General features: G+C 44.2%; 1 protein-coding gene across 1 annotated transcript; it reads right to left on the bottom strand.

Moving 5' to 3' along the window:
• Positions 1 to 54: 54 nt before the first annotated feature.
• Positions 55 to 27,187, bottom strand: LOC127581760 (sestrin-1-like). Its single transcript, XM_052036451.1, is given in 11 exon segments — positions 55 to 2,996; positions 4,585 to 4,729; positions 4,817 to 4,965; positions 4,967 to 5,008; positions 5,881 to 5,976; positions 6,368 to 6,538; positions 9,771 to 9,995; positions 10,936 to 11,118; positions 13,412 to 13,609; positions 20,233 to 20,298; positions 27,078 to 27,187. Coding segments are annotated over 11 exon segments (1,419 nt in total). The 5' UTR covers positions 27,135 to 27,187; the 3' UTR covers positions 55 to 2,909.
• Positions 27,188 to 27,858: the final 671 nt, after the last annotated feature.

Genomic DNA, 27,858 nt, shown 5'->3' with positions numbered 1-27,858 from the left:
AAAGGGCCTGTTTCTGTGCTGCATGACTAGGCAGTAAAGAAAACAGCCAAACTATTTTGAAAAAAGTATCTTTATTTTAAGAAATCAAAGTCAAAAGTAGGTTGCAACTTCTAAAGCTCTCACAAAAAAAACATGAAATTAAGTCAATACGGTTTGGTAGATTCAATGTTTCTCAAGGGCAGCCAAAACCAAGTGAAATGTGTGGTTTGGAGTAGAAGGCAGGCAAGTTAACAGTCCATTCTGGTCAATGTAGAGCAACAGACAACATTTACAGTGGTAACTGGCTTAGAGCCTTTCCACGAGATTCCCAAACTGGTCTGTTGTTGTATATATAGAATTTTAAAAAAAGGCAATCTACTGCTTGAAAATTTAACCAAGCCACAAATTCAAAAACCAGCATATTAAACCATGGAAAAATGAAAGATATTCGAGAAAAGAGGGAATGAGTTACCTTACAGCCCAGAGTGAAGTTACAGCTCAGTGCATCAGTGTTGATTGTATCTCAATGCAGACACATTAGAAAGTGATTTCATCAACTTAAAGCAGCTTTACTTTTTCATGAATAAGGGAGTGCATTAGAGCCCAGTGCATCTTTAAACATCTTTACAAAAGACACAGCAAATCAAGCAGCACAAACAGATGGTAATATCTGAACCTTTGATTTTCACAGGCAGAAAAAAAATAGCTTTCATACATACAAGTGACAGAACTTGAAAGTCTGTTTTCTCGATATACAGATTGGATTTGTGCTCACTTCACTGATACATCACTAATCTCTCAAATCACTTCCACCCAAGGAAAAGGAACACCCTCAATTAAAGAGCAAAAGTCTGTTGTATGTTAAAAACAATGCTCAAAGATTCAAATGTCACTGCTTCCAGTCAGGTGGCCTTTAAAATGTAGGATTTCTCATTGCTTAAAACTAAACTGGATGAGATTCGGCTCAGAGATTTGAAATTGTTAAGGGGTTTATAAACCCTGAACTGAGGATGGATTTCCACACCAGACATACTGCAAGTCAGGTCAACCTCTTCCTCATTTGCAGCTTTCATCTGAGATTGCCAGAGTGCTGATCACCAACTTTAGAGGGAAACTTTTGGTTAGCAAGTGTGCCTCAGCATGTCCAAACATCCCTAGCTGGTAATCTTTCAGCACTGTCAATTCTGTACAAGATGTTGAAACTGAATGGAGAATAAGAAACCACTGAAATTCACATGCCTACAAAAGGGTTACTGGGCCAGCAGATAACTTTAGTGTTAAATTATTAGCATAAAAAGTACATTGTAAATTATTCAGTTTGTTGTGCATCATTTCCCACTATTTATGGGTTTTGAGCAATACAGACTGATTTTGAACAATCCCACACTGATTGTCCAATGTTAACCCTTACTTCTCCTCCTTGGATGTTCATTGTCATATATCATTATACCAAAAGCTAAGTCACCTTACACCTGCTTTGGGCTTCAACTTTCAAAGCAAAGCCGATCCAAATTTCAGGGGAACTTAGTTTAGAAATGACACCACAAACCACTTGCCATTGAGTGAGCATCCCTCAGACCATCTAAGGACCCCACTGAGATGACAATAGTTCAGAACAACCCTTGCCCAATCTGAACTGCTTTAAGGTCACAGTATATTCAAGGGGAAGATAGGATTGCACCTGGAAATTAAAACATTCTCTTCCCCCATACCCATCAATGAGACAAATGTTTTGTTTTAAAGGGAAAAAGGAAAAAAAAACTTATGCTGGTGTTGGCTAAGAAATTCTATTACACAAAAACAATGGTAATTGTTAAGTACAAACAGAATTTTAAGTAGGAACACTGTTTAGTGCAGTAACAATACCCATCCAAATGATCAGTATGTGCAAAAAAAAAAAATAGAAACAAGAGTTTCAAACAGGACAAAGTGTGCAAATCAAGGCATCAAGAATTCTTTACAAAAGTCTGGATTTTTGGGAATGGTTTAAACATTTTCTTCATTTACATTCGAGCAAGAATTTTGTTCATTTTAAAACCCCAAATATAAATGCGAGAGAATGCCCAATAATGCTTGGGTGTGCCACAGATGCAACTTTGTGAATTAACCTGAAAGCAGGGACAAAATTTACCTTCAACTGCAGTGCCCGTTCCCATCTATTGTACCGGAAACAACTGCTAGCACTTTCAGGGTATAGTGAGGCAGTACCATATTGTTAATCTGTTAATCCTTTGCTATTCTATAACATGCCACCTTTATCTAACAGGCCATGATGACAGTTGCAAAGTTGCCTTTGGGGGAAGACTGGTTTTCTGCATTATTTAATGGCTTTGGATCAATTAACAACGAAAGGGGAAAATCCATTTGATGTACTTGGGGAACTTATTTCAGAACGGGACAATTGTCACTCAGGAGTTCCACACTTGGAATCCAGCAGCTTTTCTCTAGCCCATTCTGGTCACACCCCCCACACCAGACGTGACATGCCATCTGGTTCAGTCAGCTTTGGTAATTCAAACAAAGGGTACAATGAAAAAATATCTTGAATAATCAAACAGTGGCAACATAAATACAAGACCAGTGAGAAGTATTGATCCACAAAATAGCCTGTGTCACAACACCCTGGTTTCACAGTTCTACAGAATACATTCAAGACTGCAGTGCTCCAGGCAGTGGCCACTGGGAGAATTTAATGCATTGGGTTTGAGTTCAAACCCTCAACACCATTCATCATGTACAGAACATAGCAAAAGAAACACTGAAGTTGTTATCCCCCCTCCCCACCACCAGCTCAAAGTTAGAAAATTTTATTCTAAAATGTATTTCAAATGTTAGGAATCGGCTGAATTGTACAGGGTTTCCACACTCCAGTGATCCCAGAGATGAGAATGTCTAAAAAGGAGCCACTGTCATCCAACTGTTCGATGCAGTCACGTCATGTACCGAGTGATGGCCCTCAGTGCATACAGTAATGCAGCTTGCATCCGAGCTTCGAGAAGCAGGAGGTTTATATGTACCTAAAGTGACAGGAAAAGAAACACGTTTGTGGTAGTGCTTTGCTACTGCTGTAGTAGTCCTTCAGAATGATAAAGGGGCAAGACACCCAGGACTGAGGAGGAGGAGAAATTTCTTCACTAGAGGTGACAAATCTTTCCAATTTTCTACCCTGGAGAGCTGTGAAGACTCAAAACAGATCTATAAAGTTCTGGATAGAGGAATTGAGGGACAAAGGGAAAGGCAGATTTCTCTTACAACATAAATAAAATTTACGCTTATAAAATTGAGGTATCCCAGGTAGAAATCTCAAATACTCAAGGGCATAGCTTTAAAGGTGAGAGAAAAGCTTTAAAGGAACTTTGTGAAGGAAGTTCTTTATGAAGTGGTAGGTGCCCAAAATGTACTGCCAGTGAAGGTAGTGGAAACAGACACATGAACCTGCAGGGAGATAGAATATTTGCAGGCTGATGGGGATTACTTGGCTTCATGGTTGGCACAGACATCGTGGGCTGAAGGACCTGTTCCTGTGCAGTACTGTTCTGTGACATGAGGCCATTTGGCCCAGTCTCTGCAGGCTCCAAACAATCCCATCACTCCACATTGTTCCTTGTATTCTCCCACTTCCCTACAATTCTTCCACACCCACCTACACCAAGGGCAATTCACAGTAACCAATTAGCCCACTGGTATGTCTTTGGGCTGTGGGAGGAAACCCAATGTGGTCTTAGGGAGAGTGTGTGGACTCCACACAGGCAGTACCCATGGTCAGGATCAGACTTGGTGTTGGGGTGCAAGGAGAAACACCATAAAAAGGACAAAGATAAATAATAATGGAAGGAAAGTCCAGAGCCTCAAGCTTTCCTTTGCACAACCCAGAGCTGGGAACTATAAAACTATCGTACCTTTGCTCAGTTGGAAAACACAAGTGACATGGTGACTAATTTAAGACCCTGGAATGCATTACAACATTTGTTAAATTGTTATATTTTAATCAGGTAACTTTAATCTGTGTCAAGCCCTGGTTGTGGTGTTTGAAGCCTGTGTCATTGTAACTGCTAAAGAAATTACAGCTATTGATGAGAGAGTCTCAGTGTAACATTTGCTGAAAACCTTGTTATGGAGGTTTAACTGAGAATGAGCTATTTCCCTGATGGTTGCTTTGCACTCAGCAAGAATGATTTATGGAGTGAGCAGTAATTAAGGCTTACAAGCAGTAATTACTGCTCAGTAAACTTTGGTCCTAAAATGCGCATTGCAACTTCATTTTTTGAAATACTCAAATCTTTCCTCAGTACTCATCTTTTTAAAAATCCTTCCCCCTTTCTGATTTGCATGTTTATGAAAATTTTTTTGTGATTGGCTGCTCAGCCTGCCCAATGACTTCAGGGTTGTTGGACCCCAGGGTTAATCTGAGCCAACTCCTGACGACACGAGGTGCAGAGAAAGGGAGGCTCCCACCACAGATCAAAGGACACTGCTTCATCATCGACTCCAAAATCCAGGGGTCATTATTTTAAAGTTGAATTAATATTTTCATTCTGCATCTAAACTTAAAGCTTAGACTAGGAGTGTGAAGGCTAAAACTCAAACTTCCCATCTCAGACATACTTTTTCTGAATGTTTGAAGTGTCTCCAGAAGCCAGCGTACATTCTCTTGGTTGTTTTCTCTGGATAACAAGCTACAGTCTTGATGTAGATCTTCAAGCTAAGTTCCAGAAGCTGATTGACCTCTCCATAATCATAGTCATCATATCTGCTCCAGAGGACAAAAAGCAATTAGAACATTTTACTTGAAATGTAGCCAATTTGTAAAACCAGTTCAAACTGTAAAGTGACAAACCTTCTGCCAAACACACAGTGGATATAGTTCCAAATGGCTCTTCTCAGCATGGAGGTGTCAACATTACAGTGCATGGCCATGGTGTTATAGGTTAAATTATACACAACCTGAAACTTCTCATCCAAGAGTTGGCCAACTTCAGGGTACAGGCCGATTAATTAAGGAGTATCCGTGGTCCTCCCAGGAGTAATCCTTGGAGCAGAGGAACACAATTTAATGTAAATAAATGGACATATGCACACACAGATAACAGTCTGTAAAATCCCCATAACTGTCAGTTTATGTGGAAATACTGACTGCGATATACCGCCAGTACCTTTCTCCCCCAGGGTTGAAACGTCTAATACTGGAGGACATGCATTCGAGGAGAGAGAGAGAAAGTTCAAAGGAGATGTGGGGCAAATTTTTTTGGATAAACAGTGGTGGGTGCCTGGAATGTGCTGCCAGGAATAGTGGAGGAGGCAGATATAACAGGCCTTTAAAGGCAGCCATTAGATAGGCACATGAATGTGCAGAGAATGGAGTGTAATTAGGCATCATTAGTTCAATTAGCTTGGCACAACATTGTGGGTGGAAGGATCTGTTCCTGTGCTGTACTGTTCTACATTCTATGACATAGAATCTCACCCCAACTAATCCAATCTTTTTTCAAAAAAAAAATCACCTGATGCAATTTTGGGAAGAGAAGCAGCAGGAAAAAAAAACCAAAAAGGGATTTTCACATAGGAGCAAGTCCACAAGCAGTGTGCTCCTGGTCACAGGGTGACCTTCACTTCATTCTTCCCACAGTCCACAGAAGCCCAAAGTCAACTCCAGACTTCCTCAGCTGCTACCAGACAGATTGTTTGACTGTAGCATCAGGCACAGGCACCTTCTCAGTTTACATGGCTTCACCAGCTAAAACTATTAACCAGACAAAGTAATATCTTCCGTTTTAACCATCACTGTTCTGAATTAAACAATGCACAATTTTCAGTTGGCCAGCTCCGAATGCAGACAATGTACCATCCTTCAGATCCGAACCGGATCAGAGGCTTTTGGTTTCCCATTGGGATTGCAGTTACCTGGGCCCGGAACGTTGGTAGGCGGCTGCTCCCCACGCCGGCTGAAATCCTGTACCCAAAATCTGCATCTTCAACAAAGCACGATAAGTTGGTTGAGTGACAATAATTCATTATCTGCTGAGAAAGAACAGGGGCCATTAATTAGAGGAAAATTCAGTCACACTGGAATGAAACAGGCCTTCTTCCCACCAAGTCCACACTGTTCATCAAGTACTCCTTTTGCACCAATCCCATTTTATTCTCCCCATCAACTCCTCCCACACTCTACCACTCACCTACACACAAGGGGCAACTTAATAGCCAATGTACCAACCAACATCTTTGGGATGTGGGAGGAATCCAGAGCACCCAGAGGAAGCCCCCACAGTCACAGAGAAAATGTGCAAACTCCACACAGACAGCAGAGGTTGGGTTTGAGCTGGGTCTCTGGAGCTGCGAGGTAGTAGCTCTGACTGTGCACCTCTATAACACCCTGGAATCACTGGATGCAAGGTTGCTCTAACGTTTTACCTGCAGGTGCTACAAACAAACTTTCCCGCTTCTCATTTTCAAAGCGCGATGCCTTCTCTTCCTGACTTGCTTCTTCACTGTGTCGGCCTTTCTGCAGCAGTTTCATTTTCTCCATGAGAACCGCCAGCTCACGCAGACCCTCTCTGCTCTGTAAGGCATTCAGAATCCACGCATTAGGGAAAGGAACACAATTTAAGTTCAATGCTGCTCTGCAAATTAGCCAACAATTCTTTTGATTACCACCTCCTGTTGATGAATGGGAAAGCACAGCAAAGCCAAGTCTTACGACAACAAGGGACCTGTTACCATCCTCTTCCCCCAGAACTGAAACTCTATTCTCCTTACACCCAGGGAGAGAAGGTCAATCTCACTGGCCAGAGTGCAGAGCAATGACTGCACCTCTGGAGGTGCAGTGAAGGAACCCCACCCCCCAAAAAAACACCACTGGTTCAGACTTTACCAGCTGTGAAAGCTGCAACTATTACAATTTAAAAAGACCTTCAATGACATTTAAAGACTTCTTAAATTGAAATAGACAATTTAAATTGGTAATTTAAAAAATTAAACATTTGAGTAAAAGCAGAATTTAAGCAACCAACCTTCCCCTTTGCCCGACAACTCTAGTATTGCATTCAACTCTGGTTGCCCCATTACAGGGTCATGGAGGCTTTGGAGAGGGTGCAGAAGAGGTTCACCAGGATGCTGCTTGGATTAGAGGGCATAGAACATTACAGCACATTGCAGGCCCTTCTGCCCACAACATTGTGCCGACATTTTATGCTACAAGGAGAGGTTGGACAAACTGGGGTTGTTTCCTCTGGAGTGGAAAGACCTGATAGAAATTTATAAAATTATGAGGCAATAGACAGTAGACAGCCGGTATCTTTTTCCCCCAGGGTCAAAAGGTCTAACATTAGAGGGTATGCATTTAAGGCGAAGGGGCAAGTTCAAAAGCAGATGTGTGGGGCAATTTGTTTTTATTATATACACTGGTGAGTGCCTTGAAATGCACTGCCAGGGGTGGTGGCAGAGGCAAGTACGAGAGGCATTTAAAAGACAGATAGGCACATGAATGTGCAAAGAATGAAGGGAACTGTGGACATTGTAGGCAGGAGGGATTAGATATCATTAACTTAGTTTGGCACATCATAGATCTAAGGGCCTGTTCCTGCGCTGCACTGTCCCAGGCTCTACAACACCCAGTGAAATGACAGGCAGGTCACTGGATCTCTCCAGGGGAAGTCCAGAGCACCACCAAGCTAAGCTGATCCATCAGCTGTGTGAAGGGAGACTGTCAAACTCCAGCCAATACCACATTGAACAAATCAGATCTTAAAATCAATTCTCATCATTCCTGGTTTTGTTCTACATCAACAGACATATCTTGGGATTCGTTTATTATTGTCACTTGTACCGAGGTACAGCGAAAAACTGGTCTTGCATACGGATCGTACAGGTCAATTCATTACACAGTGCAGATACATTGAGTTAGTACAGAGTGCATTGATGTAGTACAGGTAAAAACAATAACAGTACAGAGTAAAGTGTCACAGCTACAGAGAAAGTGCAGTGCAATAAGGTGCAAGCTCACAACAAGGTAGATCGTGAGGTCAGAGTCCATCTCATTGCATAAGGGAACCGTTCAATAGTCTTATCACCGTGGGGTAGAAGCTGTCCTTAAGTCTGGTGGTACGTGCCCTCAGGCTCCTGTATCTTCTACCCGATGGAAGAGGAGAGAAGAGAGAATGTCCCGGGTGGGTGGGGTCTCTGATTATGCTGGCTGCTTCACCGAGACAACGAGAGGTAAAGACAGAGTGCAAGGAGGGGAGGCTGGTGTCTGTGATGCGCTGGGCTGTGTCCACAACTCTCTGCAGCTTCTTGCGGTCCTGGGCAGAGCAGTTGCCGTACCAAGCCGTGATGCATCCAGATAGGATGCTTTCTACAGTGCATCGGTAAAAGTTGAAAGGCGACCAGATAATTAGCATCAATTAAAGAGCAGTTAGATGGCATGGTGTAGGGAACCTTTGATCAATGCGACCACAAGTAGCAGACCAGATTAATTTGATGCACATGGACTTTAGATTGTGCATCAGCATTAAACTTATGACATCCTGTATTCCATGGTGTTTGGAAGTTTTGCCAGTTTACAACTGCCTGTGTTCTGGTTACCAAGTGATAGGAAAGATGCAACCCTTCAGTTCCTTTGGCAATCGGAAATTAAATCTCGACTTTGAACTAACCAGTTGACTTGGCATCAATCGGTTTTTGGCAGAAGTTCCTGTCACCGTGTGAATAAGTTTTCTCACTTCTTCCAAAACCCTGGCTCTAATCTAAGACTGGTTCCAGTCCTAAACTCCGTCTGCACCTATCCATCAGTTTCCCCTCAAATCGATCTGCAGATTAATGGCCAGTGTTTTAACTTCTACAGCATTGGAAACCAAGCAGTGAGGTTCATTAATCCCAACAGCCACTTAGCTTCAAGTAGCAAGTAGCATTTCCCTGTCTGTCAGGAGCACATCCAGAAAGGGGATGGGGGAAGTTGACAGAAACAAGGTCTCTTGTCTGGGTGCAGGGAAACTGAAGACAAATCCCAGCTTTTACATTTCTAATTCCATGTAACATTCCCAAAGAACATTCCATTCTTCATGGCTAGAGTCACTCATCTTTCCGCTGACAAGCACACTGCAAAGCTCATAAGGGGACCTTAGCAAGGCTCGAATCCACAGGTGGGCTGCCCTTGAGCAGTGGACAGGCCAAAAGGACAATGCAGGATCTGCTTCTTGTTGCAATTGTAGGCTTCAGGGACACCAGCACAGCCCCATTTCACCACATCAGCTCTTGGGTCTGAAGATGGATAGTCTTTCAGGTGCACTGTTCTCCTGTCTTCCCAAAGCTGGTGTAGACTCACTGTCAAGATCTTCCATTAAAAATTAAACCTAAGTTTTCAGGGGTAGGGGTAAGATTGGAAATTTAAGGAATGCTGACTATAAAATATTCACAGAGCAGTACAGCACAGGCACCTTGGTCCACAATACAAAATTAAACTAATCTCATCTGCCTGTCCAAATGCCTCAAACTCCGCTACCACAGATGTTTTCACCACCGTCCTTGGCATCAACCACGGTGTGAAATACTTACTGTGGTGGATGCCTGGAACATGTTGCACATCTTTAAATTTTCAGCAAAAGAACTGAGCTTCACAATTAAAGATGAAGCAACTTGTTCAAATTCACTACAAAATACATCCAACATTCTTCTACAGACAATCTGCAGCCAATTACAGAGTGAATCCACTCAAACCAACTGCAAACTGGGAAAACACTAGTGCTGAGAATCTGGACCACACAAGGCTCACAGCAGAGGCATAAACGTTTACTTACTGCACTGCCATTTACAGCTTCCTCTGACCCACTGCTACTGGAACTGTCCGAGTCACAGCTACCTGGAGAGGGAGTTCTGAATGTGTAGCCACCATCCTGGTCAAGTTCAGGCCTGATACCACAACCCAGAACAAAGGAAGCCAGCGAGTGGTAATGTGTGAGGAGAACAACTGCATGGATAAGCTCAGCGAGCGACCAGCTGTTTTCACCCGTCTTCAGCAGGTTCTGCAGGAAACAAAACATCAAACTGTAGACACTACACTGGAGACTGCAGATGCCAGAATCTGGAGCAGAGAGCTGGTGGAGGTAGCCAGCAGGTCAAGCAGCAGGGAAGTGGACAGCTGATGTTTGGGGTTGACACCTCCATCCTGACAGGATGAAGAGTCTTCACCCAAAACATTGATTGTTCGTTCCCCTCCGCAGATGTTGTTCAACCTGCTGACTTCCTCCACCAGCTGATTGTTTTGTTAGTCAGGTTACATGTCTGGGAATTGCAAAGTACATCTGTTAAATCTAGCAGCCAATTTACACACAGCAGGCAGCCCAGGTTCAACAGGATAACAACAAGCCCATCTGCTTTAAAGGGTTGGAGAGATGATTTTCCCCAGCATCAGGGGTAGCTTCTCCACTTTCCATTTAGTGAGAGTGGCCGTTTTCCTCTCAAAAAACAAGTGAAGCATAAAAAGAGAACACACTGCAGTTAATGTTGACAAGTGTGGTTTGGTAAATAGAGCATCAAGGCAACCTGGAGCACAGATCTGCAAGATGGAAGCAACAATGGCTTCAAATCAGATATCTTTAGTCACGTGTACATCAAAACACACAGTGAAATGCATCTTTTGTGTAGTGTTCTGGAGGCAGCCTGCAAGTGTCACCACACTTCTGGCGCCAACATAGCATGCCCACAACTTCCTAACCTGTACGTCTTTGGAATGTGGGAGGAAACCCACACAGACATAGGGAGATCGTACAAACTCCTTACAGACAGTGGCTGGAATTGAACCTGGGTCGCTGGCACTAAAGTGTTATGCTAACCACCACACTGTGCCTGCTCCGAAATGGGTAACCACACATGCTAATTACTAACCTTTGAAATTAACCAGGACTACGACAACTGTTCTATGATAGTAACAATTCACTATTGAACACTCTGCTAGCAACTTACCTCAATGTGTTCTTTTGTGATCAGCCACGGTCTGTGGGCCAAGATTTTGTTGATTTCGTTGAGGTTTCTCATTTTCTGAGGCACAAAGTTTAACCCATTTAACCACTCGGGGTTACCACCAACTTGAAGGAATTCACTGATGTGAAGGCCGACAAGGTAGAGGCACTGATGTCGGGCAGCAGCCTGCAACAAGACAGGATGAGGTCAGGCATGCATTTCATGCTGGATGCAAAAAAGCCTGTTTTGCAAACAACCACGAGTGTCTCCCCAACTCCACACCAAATGGTTATAATGTCTTTAAAAAGCAAATCCCAATATACTGGAGAACATTCTTTGGATGTGACCCTGAATGCACAAAATCAGATTCACTAGATTTCTAAATATCATGGGAATCCACAGATGTAGGGTTAGTGCACCAAAGTGCCCTCTTCTCATCACTACCATCGAGATGGTGGTACAGGAGCCTGAAGACCCACACTCAATTCAGGAACAGCTTCTTCCCCTCCGCCATCAGGTTTTTGAATGGTCCATGAACACATTGTTCTTTTTGCACTATTTTGTAATTTATTGTACTTATGTCTGCACTGTACTGTTGCCACAAAACAAATTCCACCACATACAAGTCAGTGATAATAAACCTGATCTGACTAGTAGTCAGCATGGCTTTCTGCATAGAAAGTAGTGCTCAACAAACCTTTGACTTTTCTTTTTTGAAGAGGTAACCAAAAAAAAAGGTAGACAAGGCTAGGGCAGTGGATGTCTATTTGGACTTTAGCAAGGCCTTTGACAAGGTCCCACATGGTAGGCTGCTCTGGAAGGTTAGGTCCCCTGGAATCCAGGGAGAGCTAGTTAGGTGGATTCAAAAAATTGGCTCAGGAGGTAGTAACCAGAGGTTGGTGGTTGAAGGTTGTTTCTCTGAATGGAGGTCAGTGACTAGTGGTGTGCTGCAGGGGTCAGTGTTGGGACCCTTGTTATTCATTTATGCAAGTGATTTGGATGCAAGTGCACAAGGCTTGATTAGTGAGTTTGCAGATGACACAAAATTAGGTGCTGCTGATAGTGAAGGCGGTTATCATGGATTACAGTGGGATCTTGATCAGTTAGGGAAGTGGGTAGAGGAGTGGCAAATGGATTTCAATACATACAAGTGTGAGGTGATACATTTTGGAACATCAAGAATGTCAAACCAGTGTAGGACTTGTACTGTGAATGGTCAGGCACCAGGGAGTGTAATGGAACAGAGTGCCCTAGGAGTACAAGTGCATAGTTCGTTGAAAGTGGTGTCAGAAGTAGACAGGGTGGTGAAAAAGGCACTTAGCATGCTGGCCTTAAATCAGGGCATTCAGTATAGGAGTTGGGACATTATGTTATCGTTATACAAGTCATTGGTGAGGCTGAACCTGGAGCACTGTGTACAGTTTTGGTCACCATTATAGGAAAGACATGCTTAAACCGGAAAGAGTGCAGAAAAGATTTGAGGACATTGCCAGGACTCGAGGGCCTGAGTTATAAGGGGAGGTTGGCCAGGCTGGGTCTTTATTCCTTGGAACGTAGGAATGAGGGGTGATCTTATAGAAGTTTATAAAATTATTAAGGGTATAAGGTAGATGGGTAACAGTCTTTCCCCCACCCACCAACCACCCCCCCCCCCCCCCCCCCCCCCCCACCCAGAGTAGGAGAGTCCAAAACTAAGGCACATAGATTTGTGGTGAAACATTTAAAAGGGACTTGAGGGGCAACTTCCTCTCCCAGAGGATGGAGAGTATATGGAACAAGCTGCCAGAGGGAGTGGTTGAGGCCGGTACAATAGTATTATTTAAGCAGCACTTGGATAGGTGCATGGAGGGGTGGGGCTTAGTGGGATACAGGTCAAACAGAAGATTGGAACTAGATGGGTGGGCACCATGGACTGGCTGGGCTGAAGGGCCTGTGTACGTGCTGTATGACTACTACCTCGATGTATTTAATGTTTTGAAATTGTCTGGATGGCATGCAAAAAATTCTCATTGTATCTAGGTACATGTAATAATAAACCAATTAGATTTAATGTTAAAGTTGCATTTGATTTTCAATGGCAGCTTGAGTTAAGTGAGAAAGTTAGTTATTTAACCACTGGTACAAAAGAGTAGGGCAGAAGTGATAAAATTTCCATTACCATAGTCTTGGCCCCCAATTCGACTAGTCATCAAATAAATGTGGAATTAAGAAGCTAGTATCAGTAATAGTGATAAGTTGAAAACTCAGATGGGTTATTTCCTTCAGGAAAGCAAGGCTACCATCCTTGCCTGGTCTGACCTACATGCACCTCAAGATCTGACGATACATTTGGTATTGGTATTTATTTACCATTTGACCTCTGCCTGCCCTTTGAACTGTCCAAGTGATATTAGAGAGAAAAAAAAGGTGCTATTTTCTACTGTTTGGTGCACTTTTCTTTAAAGTATGCCAAAGACAGAAAAAGCCAAGACCAACTTACCATTAAAGCAATGTAATGTCTATAGTGATAGGGCAGAGGACCATCCATCTGCAGGAGATAGTACTGAGTTTTCCAAAAGCTTTCAAGATACTGTGGGTGCAAACCCATCACCATGGTTACATTGTCCACTCGGCCAGTGGAGACAAAGGCTTCAATAAAGAGTTGTCTTTCAGCGTCTTCTAGACCTTCCTGTAGAATCTGTAACCAGAATACAACTAAGTACACATCATAAACATCTAATAAATCAGGTTTAATAATCAGTGTGGTTTCAAAAATAATTGAAATAGCTTTCAAAATCTCAAGAGGCAAAGTCAAAACATACCATAAAGGCTCTGCCATTTGATAAGATAGTAGATTTTTTACCTCATCATTTTTCTGCACTAAGCCAATATCACTCAATAAATCTGAAAACCCATCTGTACTTGCCTTGAATATACTCGATGACCCAACTGTCACAGTATTTACTCACTGGAGCTGCTTAGTTTCACGTGAGCAAGGAATTTCCTTACACCCCAGTGTACATGACAAACTAATCCTAATCGGAATCTTGCAATTGTCTTCCTGCCAAATCTTGAACCAAGACAGAAAATGCAAGAATTACCAGGCAATGTGCAGGAGAGAAGGTAGCCTGTCACTCTTTCCACAGAAGCTGCCTGACCAGTTTTGTGCTCCCTGCATCTGTGGCATTTTGCTAATACAAAACTTGGCTAGTTTAGAGTAACATGGTTTCAGTCAGATGATAAAAAAATCATTTACAGTAACAAATTTGAGCTTCAGGCAGTCAAATTAACCCATTGCATGTAGTTTAAAAAAATTTGTAAACATTGAGGCATACCATTTAAAATGTTAGATTTACAGAAAGTGCCGTAACTACTCTGAAAGGGGGTAGTGCACACACCAGTGCTGAGATCAAGAGCTTCAAGTTCCTAGGAGTGATCACCACCAATATCCTATCTTGGTCCAACCATAGATGCCACGGCCAAGAAAGCTCACCAGCACCTCTACTTCCTCAGGAGGCCTAAGAAATTTGGCATGTATTGGTATATCATTGTCACTTGTACTGAGGTACAGTGACAAACTTGTCTTACAAACTGATCTTACAGGTCAATTCATTACACAGTGCAGTTACATTGAGTCAGTACAGAGTGCATTGATGTAGTACAGGTAAAAACAGTAACAGTACAGAGTAAAGTGTCACAGCTACAGAGAAAGTGCAGTGCAATAAGGTGCAAGGTCACAACAAGGTAGATTGTGAGGTCATAGTCCATCTCATTGTATAAGGGAACTGTTCCATAGTCTTATCACAGTGGGGTAGAAGCTGTCCTTAAGTCTGGTGGTACGTGCCCTCAGGCACCTGTACCTTCTATCCGATGGAAGAGGAGAGGAGAGAAGAGAGAATGTCCCGGGTGGGTGGGGACTTTGATTATGCTGGCTGCTACACCAAGACAGCGAGAGGTAAAGACAGAGTCCAAGGAGGGGAGACTGGTGTCCGTGATGCGCTGGGCTGTGTCCACAACTCTCTGCAGCTTCTTGCGGTGTTGGGCAGAGCAGTTGCCGTACCAAGCTGTGATACATCCTGACACTCAATTTTTATCAATGCACCATAGAAAACATCCTATCTGGATGCATCACGGCTTGGTATGGGAATTGTTCTGTCCGAGACCACAAGAAACTGCAGAGAGTTGTGGACACAGCCCAGCACATCAGAAATCAGCCTCCCCTCCATGGACTGTCTATACTTCACTGCCTCAGTAAAGCAGCCAACATAATCAAAGACCTCATCCACCCCAGATATTCTCTCTTCTCCCCTCTCCCTTTGGGCAGAAGATACAAAAGCCTGAAAGCACGTATCACCAGACTCAAAGGCAGCTTCTATCCCACTGTTATAAGACTATTGAATGGTCCCCTAGTACAATAAGGTGGACACTTGATCTCACAACCCATCTTACTATGGCTTGCCTGCCTGCACTGCAACTAACACTATTCTGCATTGTTTTCCTTTACTACCTCAATACACTGTTGTAATGAAATCTGTTTGAGTGGCAAATAAAACGAAGTTTTTCCACTGTTCCTCAGTACGTGACAATAAGCCAACTTAGCAAAATCGTCAGCAGGTCAGTATTTCCTATTTCCAGCATCTGCAGTTCATTGCTTCTTCATGAAGGTATATTTGTTTAGCAAGTCTATTGATCTTAGATAGACCAGTACCCTGAACCCTTAGCAGCTGAACCCAGTAACCCTGGAAGGCCAAGCAACACATTTCAGCAGCTCACCCAGGACTGTAACACTGAGTACAAGTACAGTGTGTTTGGGCAAACACGTTTACCCTCACCTTGTACTGTGCTGCAAAAAGTTAACTTTCATGGCATTTGTCCCATAAATGTGAGCCTGTGACAATAAATGAATTGACTTGTACGATCGGTTTGCAAGACAAGTTTTTTCACTGTACCTCTGTACAAGTGACAATAATAAACCAATACCAATAAACTTGAACTTCTGCATCAACAGGATGATACCTTTACCTAAAGCAAATATCATTCTCCAGTCACAGGTGCTGGTGGAGAGGATAATATTTACAATTTCCCAACTGTGGTCCCAATTCTACTCAAAGTACAGTAAACCCCAATAACCCACTACCTTGTTTGGAAATCCTAAAGATTTGGCATTCATCTCACCAAGACCCCATTCCCACACTCACTTTAAACACATCTGATTCACTGGAAAAGAATGTGCAACATCCAAGGTGAATTAGAAGTGCATTGTTGGGTATTACTCTTGAGACATCAATGTGGAAAATCTACCAGTCTAGAACCAAAATCCAATTGGGACCAGATCATCAGAATCCTCAGGCAACTTTGACCATGCGTAACAGCATGCTGACGAACCACAGGAATAACTCAAATTCCAGTAAACGAGGTGACCGACAAGCTCTGGCACCAGTGAGGAGTAACCTTCCCAGAAGCCTGAAAACTTGGATGAACTGCAGTGATTCCAGCACAAGACTTGGTGCAGTACTGGGGAGCTTTCCAGTTTTCAAAAAAAAAAATCAGGATGATACCCCAATTGCCCAGTGATAAAGACCTTGGAGCACCTTCCTGAGGGGATTTAGCCCCAGGGCCTGAACCCAACCCAGAGATGATCACATTGCACACTCTCTCATGACAGAGGCTACCATCATTTAGCACGTCACATCTATGCTGGCTCAGAGCGATCCTATTCCCAAGATATTCCCTGTGACCAACTTGCTCATCAATTCCCCCACCAACACACTCAGGGCAGTTTACAGCAGCTGTGGATACATGTTCTGCTGCAGAACATGGACCATGTGAATGGGATGTGGGAGGTAACTGGAGCATCTGGGAGAATGCACAAGGTCACGGGGAGTACCTGCAAACTCCCGACTCCACATCACTGTGGGAGCTTGCTGTACACTGTTTCCTACATCACAAGAGGAACTATTCCTCTAAAGAATTTCATTGGCTGCAAGATGACCGTCTGGAAGAGATGTGAAAGATGTTGCAGAAGTTCCACCTCCACAAACAATTATTATTACACAGATGCACATTTAAAATTCCAGATTACTCTACAGACCAATACATATTATGGCACAGGACAGTTTCATTGATCTAGGCAGACTGGCACCATTGCAGTGAGGAAAGTAAACAAAGGTCCTCACTAATAGGAAACAGTATCAAACAGTGCAGATGCCAGATAAGTTTCCAGATGAGAAACTTCTCCCACTCTGTCTGTGCTCCATTAGACACCAGCACCAGCCTGAGTGCTTGGCATGGGACTGGGTGGGTGTAGTCACTGAGAATTCCTACAGCACTATTCAAATCCCTTTCAGAAACCCCACAGCACCCGATAGTCAGAAATGCCCTTGGTGTTTGAGTGTCAGAAGTGCAGGCATAGGGAGATCCCACAGTCAGATAACCTGCTATTTGTGACTGCAATAACACTGCCCAAACAGGCCTGGTGTGGTAGATAGCTGCAATGCCCCCATGCCTGAATATCCCCAAAACCACTGCCACTCACAGGGCATTGAGTGGATACACCTACAGAAAGTGAAATTCAACCAAGGACTAGGTCCCTACAACCAACTCTGCAGACCATCAAGACCCCAAGCACAACCTGGACCCACAAACTCCGGCATCTTCCGGGGGAGCAGGCCAAGTTCTACATCTCTAAACTGCACCAGAGCAAGTGCCTTCTGCAATCAATAATCAGCAAAATTCAGAGACATACAGGGTATGGCATTTTGCTTGAAAATTATACTGTTGTTGTATTTCCAGATTAGCTTGAAGCAACAAATAACTGAACAGAACTGGCAGAAGTGTCCAGATAACAAGCATTGTTATTCAATGCTAGTAGCAAGGCTTGAACTCCATTAGGGAGCATTGGTGAGTAACCAGTAAATAGGTACTCAGCTGATGCAATTCAGAACCACGATTAGATCACTTGTTTACTCGCTTTCCTCTGCTGTAGGACATTGAGTGCAAGATCTTTTGATCGAGTCAGTGATTAATTCAAAGAAAGGGAACAGAAAGCTTGTGTCAGTTGTCAGGCATTTTTACAGGAATGAACGAGAAACTGAGAAATATTGACGGTCAAGCACAAAACCACTGGTTAAATATAGAATTGGAATTGTAGTCATAGAGCTGGTCCTTTGTGTGTTGCTCCAGATTTCCAGTATCTGCATTCTCTCATCTCGTGTTCCACAGCACTGGAGGAACTCAATGGGTCCGGCAGCATCTGAGGGGGGAAATGGACAATCGATATTTTGAGTTGAGGGGCTTCATCTAGTCCGGATGAAGGGTCTCGACCCAAAACATCAATTGCTTGTTTCCCTCCACAGATACTGCCTGACCCACTGAGTTCCTCCAGCACCTTGTATTGCTTTGTGGAACAACCCCATTCCTTCCCCACAGATGTGTACATTATTCCCTGTCAGCACTGATTAATTCCTGTTGAAAACCCTGATGACTTGATTCCATTATCCTACAGGGAGTAACTTCTGGATCAGAATTACACCTTGTGGTTTTCCCACTCATGTCTGAACCCTCTTATTAGAATAAATAGGTTTACCAAAACCAGTCACAACAACCTGCACCTCAAATTAGGGTTATTTCAGATTTTAAACACTGGGGATTGATAGGAGGGAGCAAGTATCTGGAGTGGCTCACACATACTGAAGCATCATCTGTCTTGACGTCTGATAAAATTGTTTGAGATTCTTTAGAGGCCTGTGCCTTTTCATTGCCGTAAGTTTGTCATTCTGGGGAAAATGATCCATTCCCCATCTCATTGTATAGGAATCCTCACTGAAAACCCATTTTAACAAACGAACATAGTTTTAAACTTTCTAATATTCAAGTACTTGAACCCATTAATTTTGGGAAACTATTTGTAAATGAGTAGGCACATAGTAATGATTGTGCCCTGTTGGAGTCTTGCAGGACCCTCCCATGTGAGCCAATGGCAGAGATCTTTACAGTTGACTATTTGAGGGATACGTGGTTCAGTAACCCTACACCTATGGATTCAGAGGTCTCACTGCACCAGCTGTCTAATACAATGAAGTATATCTGGAGTAACCAAGAAAGAGCATTATTGTAAAACTCATTTGAACAGAATCTGCCATCCTTTCCAGATCTGGCTTACTTGCAACTCCAGAACAATCAGACGTTGATGTTTAATAACCCTCAAGTAGCCAAGTCACAATAGACACAGGTTGGTGGGTGCACAGCCAAAGTTAGTGATCAAGACGGAAGACTGTCAGCACTTGAGATTAGACAAGTGGCAAATGGGAATAAGACAAGCAAGATACTACACCAGTTGGAAATCTGAAATAAATGCTGGTAATACTGTGGTTAGGCAGTGCCTAATTTCGCTCCATTGAAGTTGTCTGATCTGCTAATTATTCCACAATTTTCTGTCATTAATAGGAACAATGGCCAAACAAACCAGAGACTCAGCTCTTGAAGGCAAAACATCACCATACTGGTTTAGCCAAATTCTCTATGATGCAATTCTTGTGCAAGAAGCAGACTGAGCAACCCTCAAGTTATTTTCATCCAATTTTGAAATGAGGATATAATTAAACAATGTTAATTGATCTTAATGTTTCACATTGAACTTGAAGCTGATCAACTTGTTTTTATTGGAGACACAACAGACTGCAGATGCTGGAATCTGGAGCCACACACAAAATGGAGGAACTCAGCAGGTTAGTCAGCATCTGTGGAGGGAAATGGACCAGACGAAGAGTCTCGCCTTGAAATTTTGACTGTCCATTTCCAACCACAGATGTTGCCTGACCCACGAAGTTCATCCAGCATCTTGTTTGTAGCCATTTATTTTCTTGCTTGTGGAAAGTGGATGTTATTAGTGATGTCAACTTTCACTGTTCATTCATTATTGTCCCCAAGAGTCAAACAGATCACATCCAGGCCACCAGGGAAGGGTGCCAGAGTTCCTTTCCCCGTACCAGATGGATTTTTAAACATCAATTACCAAGGTTCTCTCTCAATTCCAGTAAATTACCTTTTAATTTAAATTTCCCTGACTGCCAAGGTAGGAATTGTCTTGATGTCGATGATCCAGTCCACTGCCTCCTGGGCCAGTAACCCAACCACTTTGCTTTCATAACTACCCAACTACCGAGTTGCATCATTTTTGCAAGTATAAATGACACTTATTTCTTAAGATCAGTGTGATAGGACTGGAAATTAAAATAAATTTGTAAATTGATCGCTGAAGATAATTTTGTACAGATCCCTGCAATGAAACTGCAAGACTCAGGTTAAACTTAATTCACATACCTCTTTGGCTGGAATGAAGGAACTTGGACCCTGACCAATTGGGCGAGGTATTTTAACTTTTCGATCCTAAAAATAAAACAAATCACAGTTAAAAGCTCGCTTTGGTTAATAGAACAATTATCATGCAAGTGCTTGAGATTTAAGTGTGTTAGAACTGGAGAATTAACAATTCAGCATAGCTACAACAGACAAACTGCTCCATGTTCCCCACACGTGAACACAGGCACAATACAGAGAGATGTCGGCACCACACAACTCACCATTTCCAATGGCTTCCAGTCATATTTAAGAACATCAAAGATAGTATTCTAGCCTAACGTCAAGCACCGTATTCCATCAGATCCCAGTGCCCCTCATGAACTGAGACTTCCTGAATGGCAAGAGATTGCTCACCAGTTCACACACCATTACTCTGCACAATTATGCATCAGCCTTCCTGTTCATTACATAATTCAAGGAGACATGCCTTTCTCATCTGACATTGGAAAACCAATTCCAACTTGCCTTTGCATTCAATTAGAGTTGCCAAATATTCCACAGGTAGCTTTGTTTTAATGAAGTGGGGCTGCACTAAGAACTCAATGAATGAGCAATTTTGATTATGCAGACAGTAAACTTAACCACTTAATTCAGAATGCCACACTGATGCAGATCAAGATATATTCAATCTACACTGAATTACCGATTACAACCTACAAAAGACTTGCATCTCTATAGCACCTCACCTCCGAGAAAATACACAACAGGCAAAGACCAATTTGAGTGGAATCACTGGTGTATTGTAGTTAATGCAGTAGTCAGTGTGCACAGCAAGCTCCCACAAACAGCAATGCAATAACTGGAAAGAACACAGAAAAGATTTGAGGATGTTTCCAGGACTAGAGGGCCTGAGTTATAGGGAGAGGTTGAGCAGGCTAGGTCTTTATTCCTTGGAACATAGAAGACTGAGGGGCAACCTTACAGAAGTGTTTAAAATTATGAGAGGCATAGATAAAGGTGGACGGCAACAGTCTTTTCCACAGGGTAGGGGAGTCCAAAACTAGGGGGCATAGGGTTAGAGTTAGAGGGGAAAGATTTAAAAGGGGCCTAAGGGGCAACTTCTTCCACACAGAGTGGTGAGTATATGTAACGAGCTGCCAGAGGAAGTGGGCGAGGCAGGTCCAATAGTATCATTTAAGAAGCACTTGGATAGGTACATGGAGGGGTGGGGCTTGGAGGGATGTGGGCCAAATGCAGGAAATTGGGACTAGCTGAGTGGGCACCATAGACTGGTTGGGCTGAAGGGCCTGCGAATCTAATGATCAAATCCTTTCAGTCATGATAAATGTTGCCCAAAACATTAGCCAGCCTCTCGCACCAAGGCAGAGCCCTGCCGATGTGACATTAGAATCAGAGGCTGAAATGGTTCTGGGTCCAACAGTCGTCACTTGGACTTGATGATAACTTACCCCTGGACAATTCCCAAAGGGCGGTCAACTCACAGGGAATAGTTCTAGAGGCCAGCCTTTAAACACAACATACTACAACCTAAAAGTGACATTAAAAATCAGAAATACAAACAAAATAAAGTGAGATTGCTCCCATCTATCCCTAGTAATATTGACTAGAACACTAGTCAACAGGGGTAATCGACTAGTGTCCTGGTCAGTATTAGCCCTCATTCAACATCACCAAAACAGAATTAAAAACAAATGCTGAAAACAGGACAGGCTGAATCTGTGGAGAGAGAAACAGAACTAAAGTTAGAGGTTAAAGACCCTTTGTCACTGAAAGATATTGCCTCTGGGTTATCATACTGCTTCATGGGAGCTTGCTACGCAACCTGCATTACAACATTGACTGCACTGCAAGGATTTCAATGGCTGTGAACCACTCAGGAATGTCCTGGAATTGCAGTGGCTAAATGCCTACACAAAGCACTGCCTGCTACTCGAGGTTAGAGAACTCCAAATACCCACCAGTGCATCAGAAAGGTATCATAGTTACAACTGGAATTTAGTCATGTTAGGAGTAGGAAATGAAGCCAAATTCAAGTCTAGGAGCACTTGCCCCAGACTTCCCCTCAATGGTTACAAATAATAATCAAGCAGAGATTTATCAGGAAAAGTAAAGGAAGGGTGGCAATGCATCACATCTCAGTAAACAGTAATACAGAATTGATTCAGGAATGAGACTTGAATAAACCCTCATCACATTGTGGTTATTTTCAAACCTTTTTAAAAAGATGAAAACCCTTTCTTCAGACTTGTAGTAATGATGTTGGAAATCAGAAAAATGGTAGTGTAGCAGTTAGTGTAATCCTATTAATGTCAGCAACCTGGGTTCAATTCCTGCCGCTGTCTGTAAGGAGTTTGTACATTCTCCCCGTGTCTGGGAGAGTTTCCTCCGGGTGCTCCGGTTTCCTCCCACATTCCAAAAGCGTACAGGTCAGGAAGTCGTGGGCATGCTATGTTGGTGCTGGATATGCGACACTTGTGGGCTGCCTCCAGAACACACTGCACAAAAGATGTATTTCACTGTGTTTTGATGTACATGTGACTAATAAAAGACATCTTAAAATTACCCAAAATTGGTCCTGTCTAACCCCCACCCTCTGCAACTTCACCCATTTTCTCCTCCCTCCCCCAATTCTGATGAAAGATCTTGGACCTGAAATGACAACACTCTGCAGTGGCTGCCTGACCCCTCAGAGTGATTCTTGCACTTTATTTCATGAAAAGGAATTATTTTCTGCTGCACAAGGTGTGGGGAGCTCCCACCCAGGCCCTGGCTGATGTTCATAAGCCAATTTGCATCAACAAAAGATGTAATTATTGAACAACCATGTGTGGAGCTAGCTTCACACAAACTGGAAAAGTTTGACATTACTCCAGTGACTATCCTCCAGAAAAAGGCACTATGCGAAGTCTGTCTTCTCAGATTGTGATGAATCAGGGGCAGCAGCTTTGTGAATTAATGAGTTTTGGGTGACACCAACCCCAGATCTCCCAAAGTAATTGATGAAAAGATTGAGGTGTCAAAGTCCAATAATGATGCCACTCCCGAATCTTTCACACAACTGTGGTGGGAGCCTTTACATACACGCCAGATGGGGAACTGTGGCAGGGAGCAACTTGGCATTAGTTTGAGAAATTTCCCCAGAGAATTTAAAAAGGTCTATCAATGCAACCGGTTCATACTACAGGAGAGGGGTGGAGGAAAGAATCTTTAGGTATTAGTGGCAAATTAACATTCTGTATCAGAAAAGCTTAATGCAGGAACATTGCATTGTCCAGGGACATTAGACAGGGAAAAGAGTTGTTACTTTATATTTTCCCCTATCACTTGCAAGTTCTTTTTCTAAAGGCAGATTAATGTCTGTATCTTAACCCAATTATCTGTGATTCACATGGTGTACGTGTTCCCACAACATTGTCGGAATGCTGTTGTACAGAACGAGAGTTCAAAGCTGAAAATTTTACCAAGTTGCAATTTTTAAACCACAATGTACAGGACCCATCTCATTGTGGTAAAGATACTAGACAGGAGTTAGGTGGTTAGTATCCAGAACCTGGACTATGTGGGGAAAAAAATTCACACTGTAGCGTGACAACTTGGGAAATTAAAATCAGAGTAATAAATAACTTGCAATAAAGAGCTAGCATCAGCATCGTAATAATGAAACTCCCAGGAGTTTGATTTACTGTCAGTCAGGGGAGAGAATCTGCTGTCACGATCAGGTATGACCAATACACGAACCCTGAACCACAGCAATGTGGTCAAATCTCGTGGCCCTGTACTCCAGTTTAGTGGTGATTTGGGACAGGCAATGTTGGTCAGCACTCCCACATGCTGAGAATGAACAGGAATACAGTCCCGTGTGAACCCACATGAGACCACTTCAACCAAATGGAAGGTACATTAAAAACAAAATACTGCTGGCACCAGAAGCGAGGTGATACTCGCGGGCTGCCCCCCAAATCACTACGCAAAATGATGTATTTCACTGTGTTTCAATGTACATGTGACTAAAAGAAAGCTTATGACAAGTGTTAGCATAGCTCCATTAGAACCCTGGTCTCTGAATCAGGAGGCCACAGGCCAACTGATTCACTTTTAAAACTGATTGCTGTAGTTAAATGGGATCCTCATCCGTCCATTTGGATGCTACTTAGTTTACAGTGAGAATAGACAGTGAGCCATCCTGAAAATGCATGTAATGAGAGCAAAGTGATTCTGAAGCAAATTCACCTTTGTAATGCCAAGAACAGCAGCACAACAGCAGCATGATCAACTGTTCATTATGTTATGCTTGGGTTAAACATTGGCCTGGAGAGACCTCCCCTGCTCCTGTTCAAAAGAGTGCCACGGAATCCTGTGGGGTTGTGTCCAAAAACCTTACCCAAAAAGAAGCCCAACAATGCAGCTGTACAGTACTGCACCAGGGGGTTAGTCTCAATCTTTGGGCTCAAGTCTCTGGAGTGGGGCTTGAACCCACATTCTTCTGACAGAGACAAGAGTGGTGCCCACAAAATCAGCTGACCAACCCTTCAGTGAACATTAGTGACACCAGGAAACAAATCAGAGTAGGAAGATTTCCCCAAACTGTCAAATTTTAAAATCACAGACCAAACCACTCACAAGTGGAACATTCTATCCAGTTGCAAGTCCCATGGATTTTAGGAAAAATGTGGAAAAAAATTGAACATGGGCATGAGATTTATTAAAGTGATTTTAGGAATGAGATACTTCAATTATGGATAAATTGGAGAAATTAGGACTGCTCTTTTCTGGAACAGATATTGCAAAGGGATCCAGTAAAGTTACTTGCAAATGGTATGGGGAGGAGAGAATTTATAACTGATTTTATTTTGATATTTTTTCTTTCATTAGGAACAAAAATGCCACTTATTGTCCATCCCCAATTGTCCTTACCTTGGGTAGTTATGAGTTTACTGCATTGATGGACCTAGACTCAATTCAGACAAGTACATTTGATTTTTTATTTAATCACTTACATTTAAATTCCCCAGCAACCATGCTGGATTCAACTCCTGTCTAGATCAATGGTTTAGAACTGACTGTTGATCCAGTAATTGAACTACTATGTCATCATATTGTGATGGTTAACAAAGTCCAAGATCAAGCTGGTTCAAGAAAGCAGAATCAAAGTGGCTCCTAGACACTTGTAACAGTGTTGTTAATACCAGCACAGTCTAGTCTCAACCCAAACATTCAGCAGAGTTGAACAAAACTGCTGAGCTGTCAAAATTCTACAAAGCAGGGAAAAACCAGACACAGGGAAATGAAACACGATACTAAAAATCTAGTCATTTCTCAATAAAAATAATTAATTATACTTAGATATTGTGCATTTAGGCTGAACAAACAACTGATCCCCAACATCAATGTGTGTGAAACTGACAACTGCACTGCTGTTAAATGTAACAAGTCCCTCAGCTGCTGCCTGTAGGGCATTTTTGGTGCAATATTGATCACGGACAGGAAACCGTCCATCAGTGCAAACAGAGGGAAAAGCATACCTGTGTCAGCCCACTGACAGGAATACCAGGGGATGTCCTAGTGCCAGATCAGTTTCCCGACAGTTAATCAGAATCACTGACATGTGTAGTGGAATGTGTTTTGTGGCAGCAGTAAAGCTTCAGCCCAGTACTCGGGTAGGACCCAGTGCGGCTACCAACCCGCTGGTGGACTGCAGGGAGAATTTAACTGCACAGGAGCCCCCAACTACCCCAGGCACTGGAGGGGGACACCTGTTCACCCAAGACAGTGCAAAGTATCCTGGAGACAGATTGATAACACTGTCCTTCCTGACCCTGCAGCAAATCACACAGAACCCACTTGTTTGACTTTCTGTGCAACACAAGATTGGGACAAGTGGAGGCTGCGACACTCAGGTGTGCCGGAGGGAGGGGGGGAAAGAAGACACTCAGGTGTGCCGGAGGGGGGGGGGGGGAGGAGGGAGACACTCAGGTGTGCCGGAGGGAGGGGGGGGGGGGAGGAGGGGGAGACACTCAGGTGTGCCGGAGGGAGGGGGGGGGGGGGGGGAGGAGGGAGGGAGACACTCAGGTGTGCCGGAGGGAGGGGGGGGGGGGAGGGAGGAGGGAGACACTCAGGTGTGCCGGAGGGAGGGGGGGGGGGAGGAGGGAGGGAGACACTCAGGTGTGCCGGAGGGAGGGGGGGGGGAGGAGGGAGGGAGACACTCAGGTGTGCCGGAGGGAGGGGGGGGGAGGAGGGAGGGAGACACTCAGGTGTGCCGGAGGGAGGGGGGGGGGGGGGAGGAGGGAGGGAGACACTCAGGTGTGCCGGAGGGAGGGGGGGGGGGGAGGGAGGGAGACACTCAGGTGTGCCGGGGGAGGGGGGGGGGGAGGAGGGAGACACTCAGGTGTGCCGGAGGGAGGGGGGGGAGGAGGGAGGGAGACACTCAGGTGTGCCGGAGGGGGGGGGGGGGAGGAGGGAGACACTCAGGTGTGCCGGAGGGGGGGGGGGGGAGGAGGGAGACACTCAGGTGTGCCGGAGGGGGGGGGGGGGGAGGAGGGAGACACTCAGGTGTGCCGGAGGGGGGGGGGGGGAGGGAGGGAGACACTCAGGTGTGCGGGGGGGGGGGGGGGGGAGAGGAGGGAGACACTCAGGTGTGCCGGAGGGGGGGGGGGGGGGAGAGGAGGGAGACACTCAGGTGGCGGGGGGGGGGGGGGGGAGGAGGGAGACACTCAGGTGTGCCGGAGGGGGGGGGGGGGGAGAGGAGGGAGACACTCAGGTGTGCCGGAGGGGGAAGACACTCAGGTGTGCGGGGTGTTGCAGAGGGGGACTCACCTGGGGCAGGTGACCCCCGGCTACCGACTCACCTTCAGGCGGAGCCGCTTGCAGTGGTCACAGGTGAGGTAGTCCATTGCCGCTGTCATGCGGGGCCGGGGACACCGCACCGTCCGCCTCGGCGCCTCTCCCCGCACCCGCACCGCAGCCCGCCCCGCCGCCTCATATATAGCGCCGCCGCGTCCCGCCCCAGCCAATGGGAAGCGCCTGGCCCCGCCCCCATCAACACGGGGGGGGGGGGGGCTTTGATGCAAAACTTTTTAAAGTCCAAAAAAACATTTTAATGCAACTTTTTCGGGGTGCGGGGGAGCATTTCAGCAGCGAACTGGCGGACAAATCGGGTTCCTGCAGGTCTGCATAATTTGCAGAAGTCGCGCCAACTTGAACTGCTGATCGGGTCTGTGCAGAGATGCCCCGTCCCGCAATGATTCAGGCTCTCATTTCCTTCACTGACAAACCCGCAAACTCCAGAAGGGGAAACAACCTGCCGAAAGCCAAGGCTGCAGATTGTTTGGTGCTGTGTCACCCTGCAGCATCCGATGCGAGACCCGTGGACTTCGTGCTCTAGGCTCCAAACTGATAGGAATTACTTTGCACCGATCCCAATTTAACTTATTGAACGCTTTCTTAAACTGGTTGCGTGCCTACCTTTCCAGTTTTAAAAAGCGTATAAAATTGTACAATTACCCAAAATAAAAACTTTGCACAACTATCCCAATACCGAGGGCAAAATGTAGTTTGACATTGTTAATAATTGGGTTGGGGAACCACGGAACACGGGATTAAGGAGAGTTAAAACTCAACCAAGCAACA

Source organism: Pristis pectinata, chromosome 22 (genome assembly GCF_009764475.1).
Source record: "Pristis pectinata isolate sPriPec2 chromosome 22, sPriPec2.1.pri, whole genome shotgun sequence".
In the NCBI taxonomy this organism is placed as follows: Eukaryota; Metazoa; Chordata; class Chondrichthyes; order Rhinopristiformes; family Pristidae; genus Pristis; species Pristis pectinata.
The sequence above is the reverse complement of the archived record's forward strand: the minus strand, read 5'-3'. Positions and strand labels throughout refer to the sequence as shown.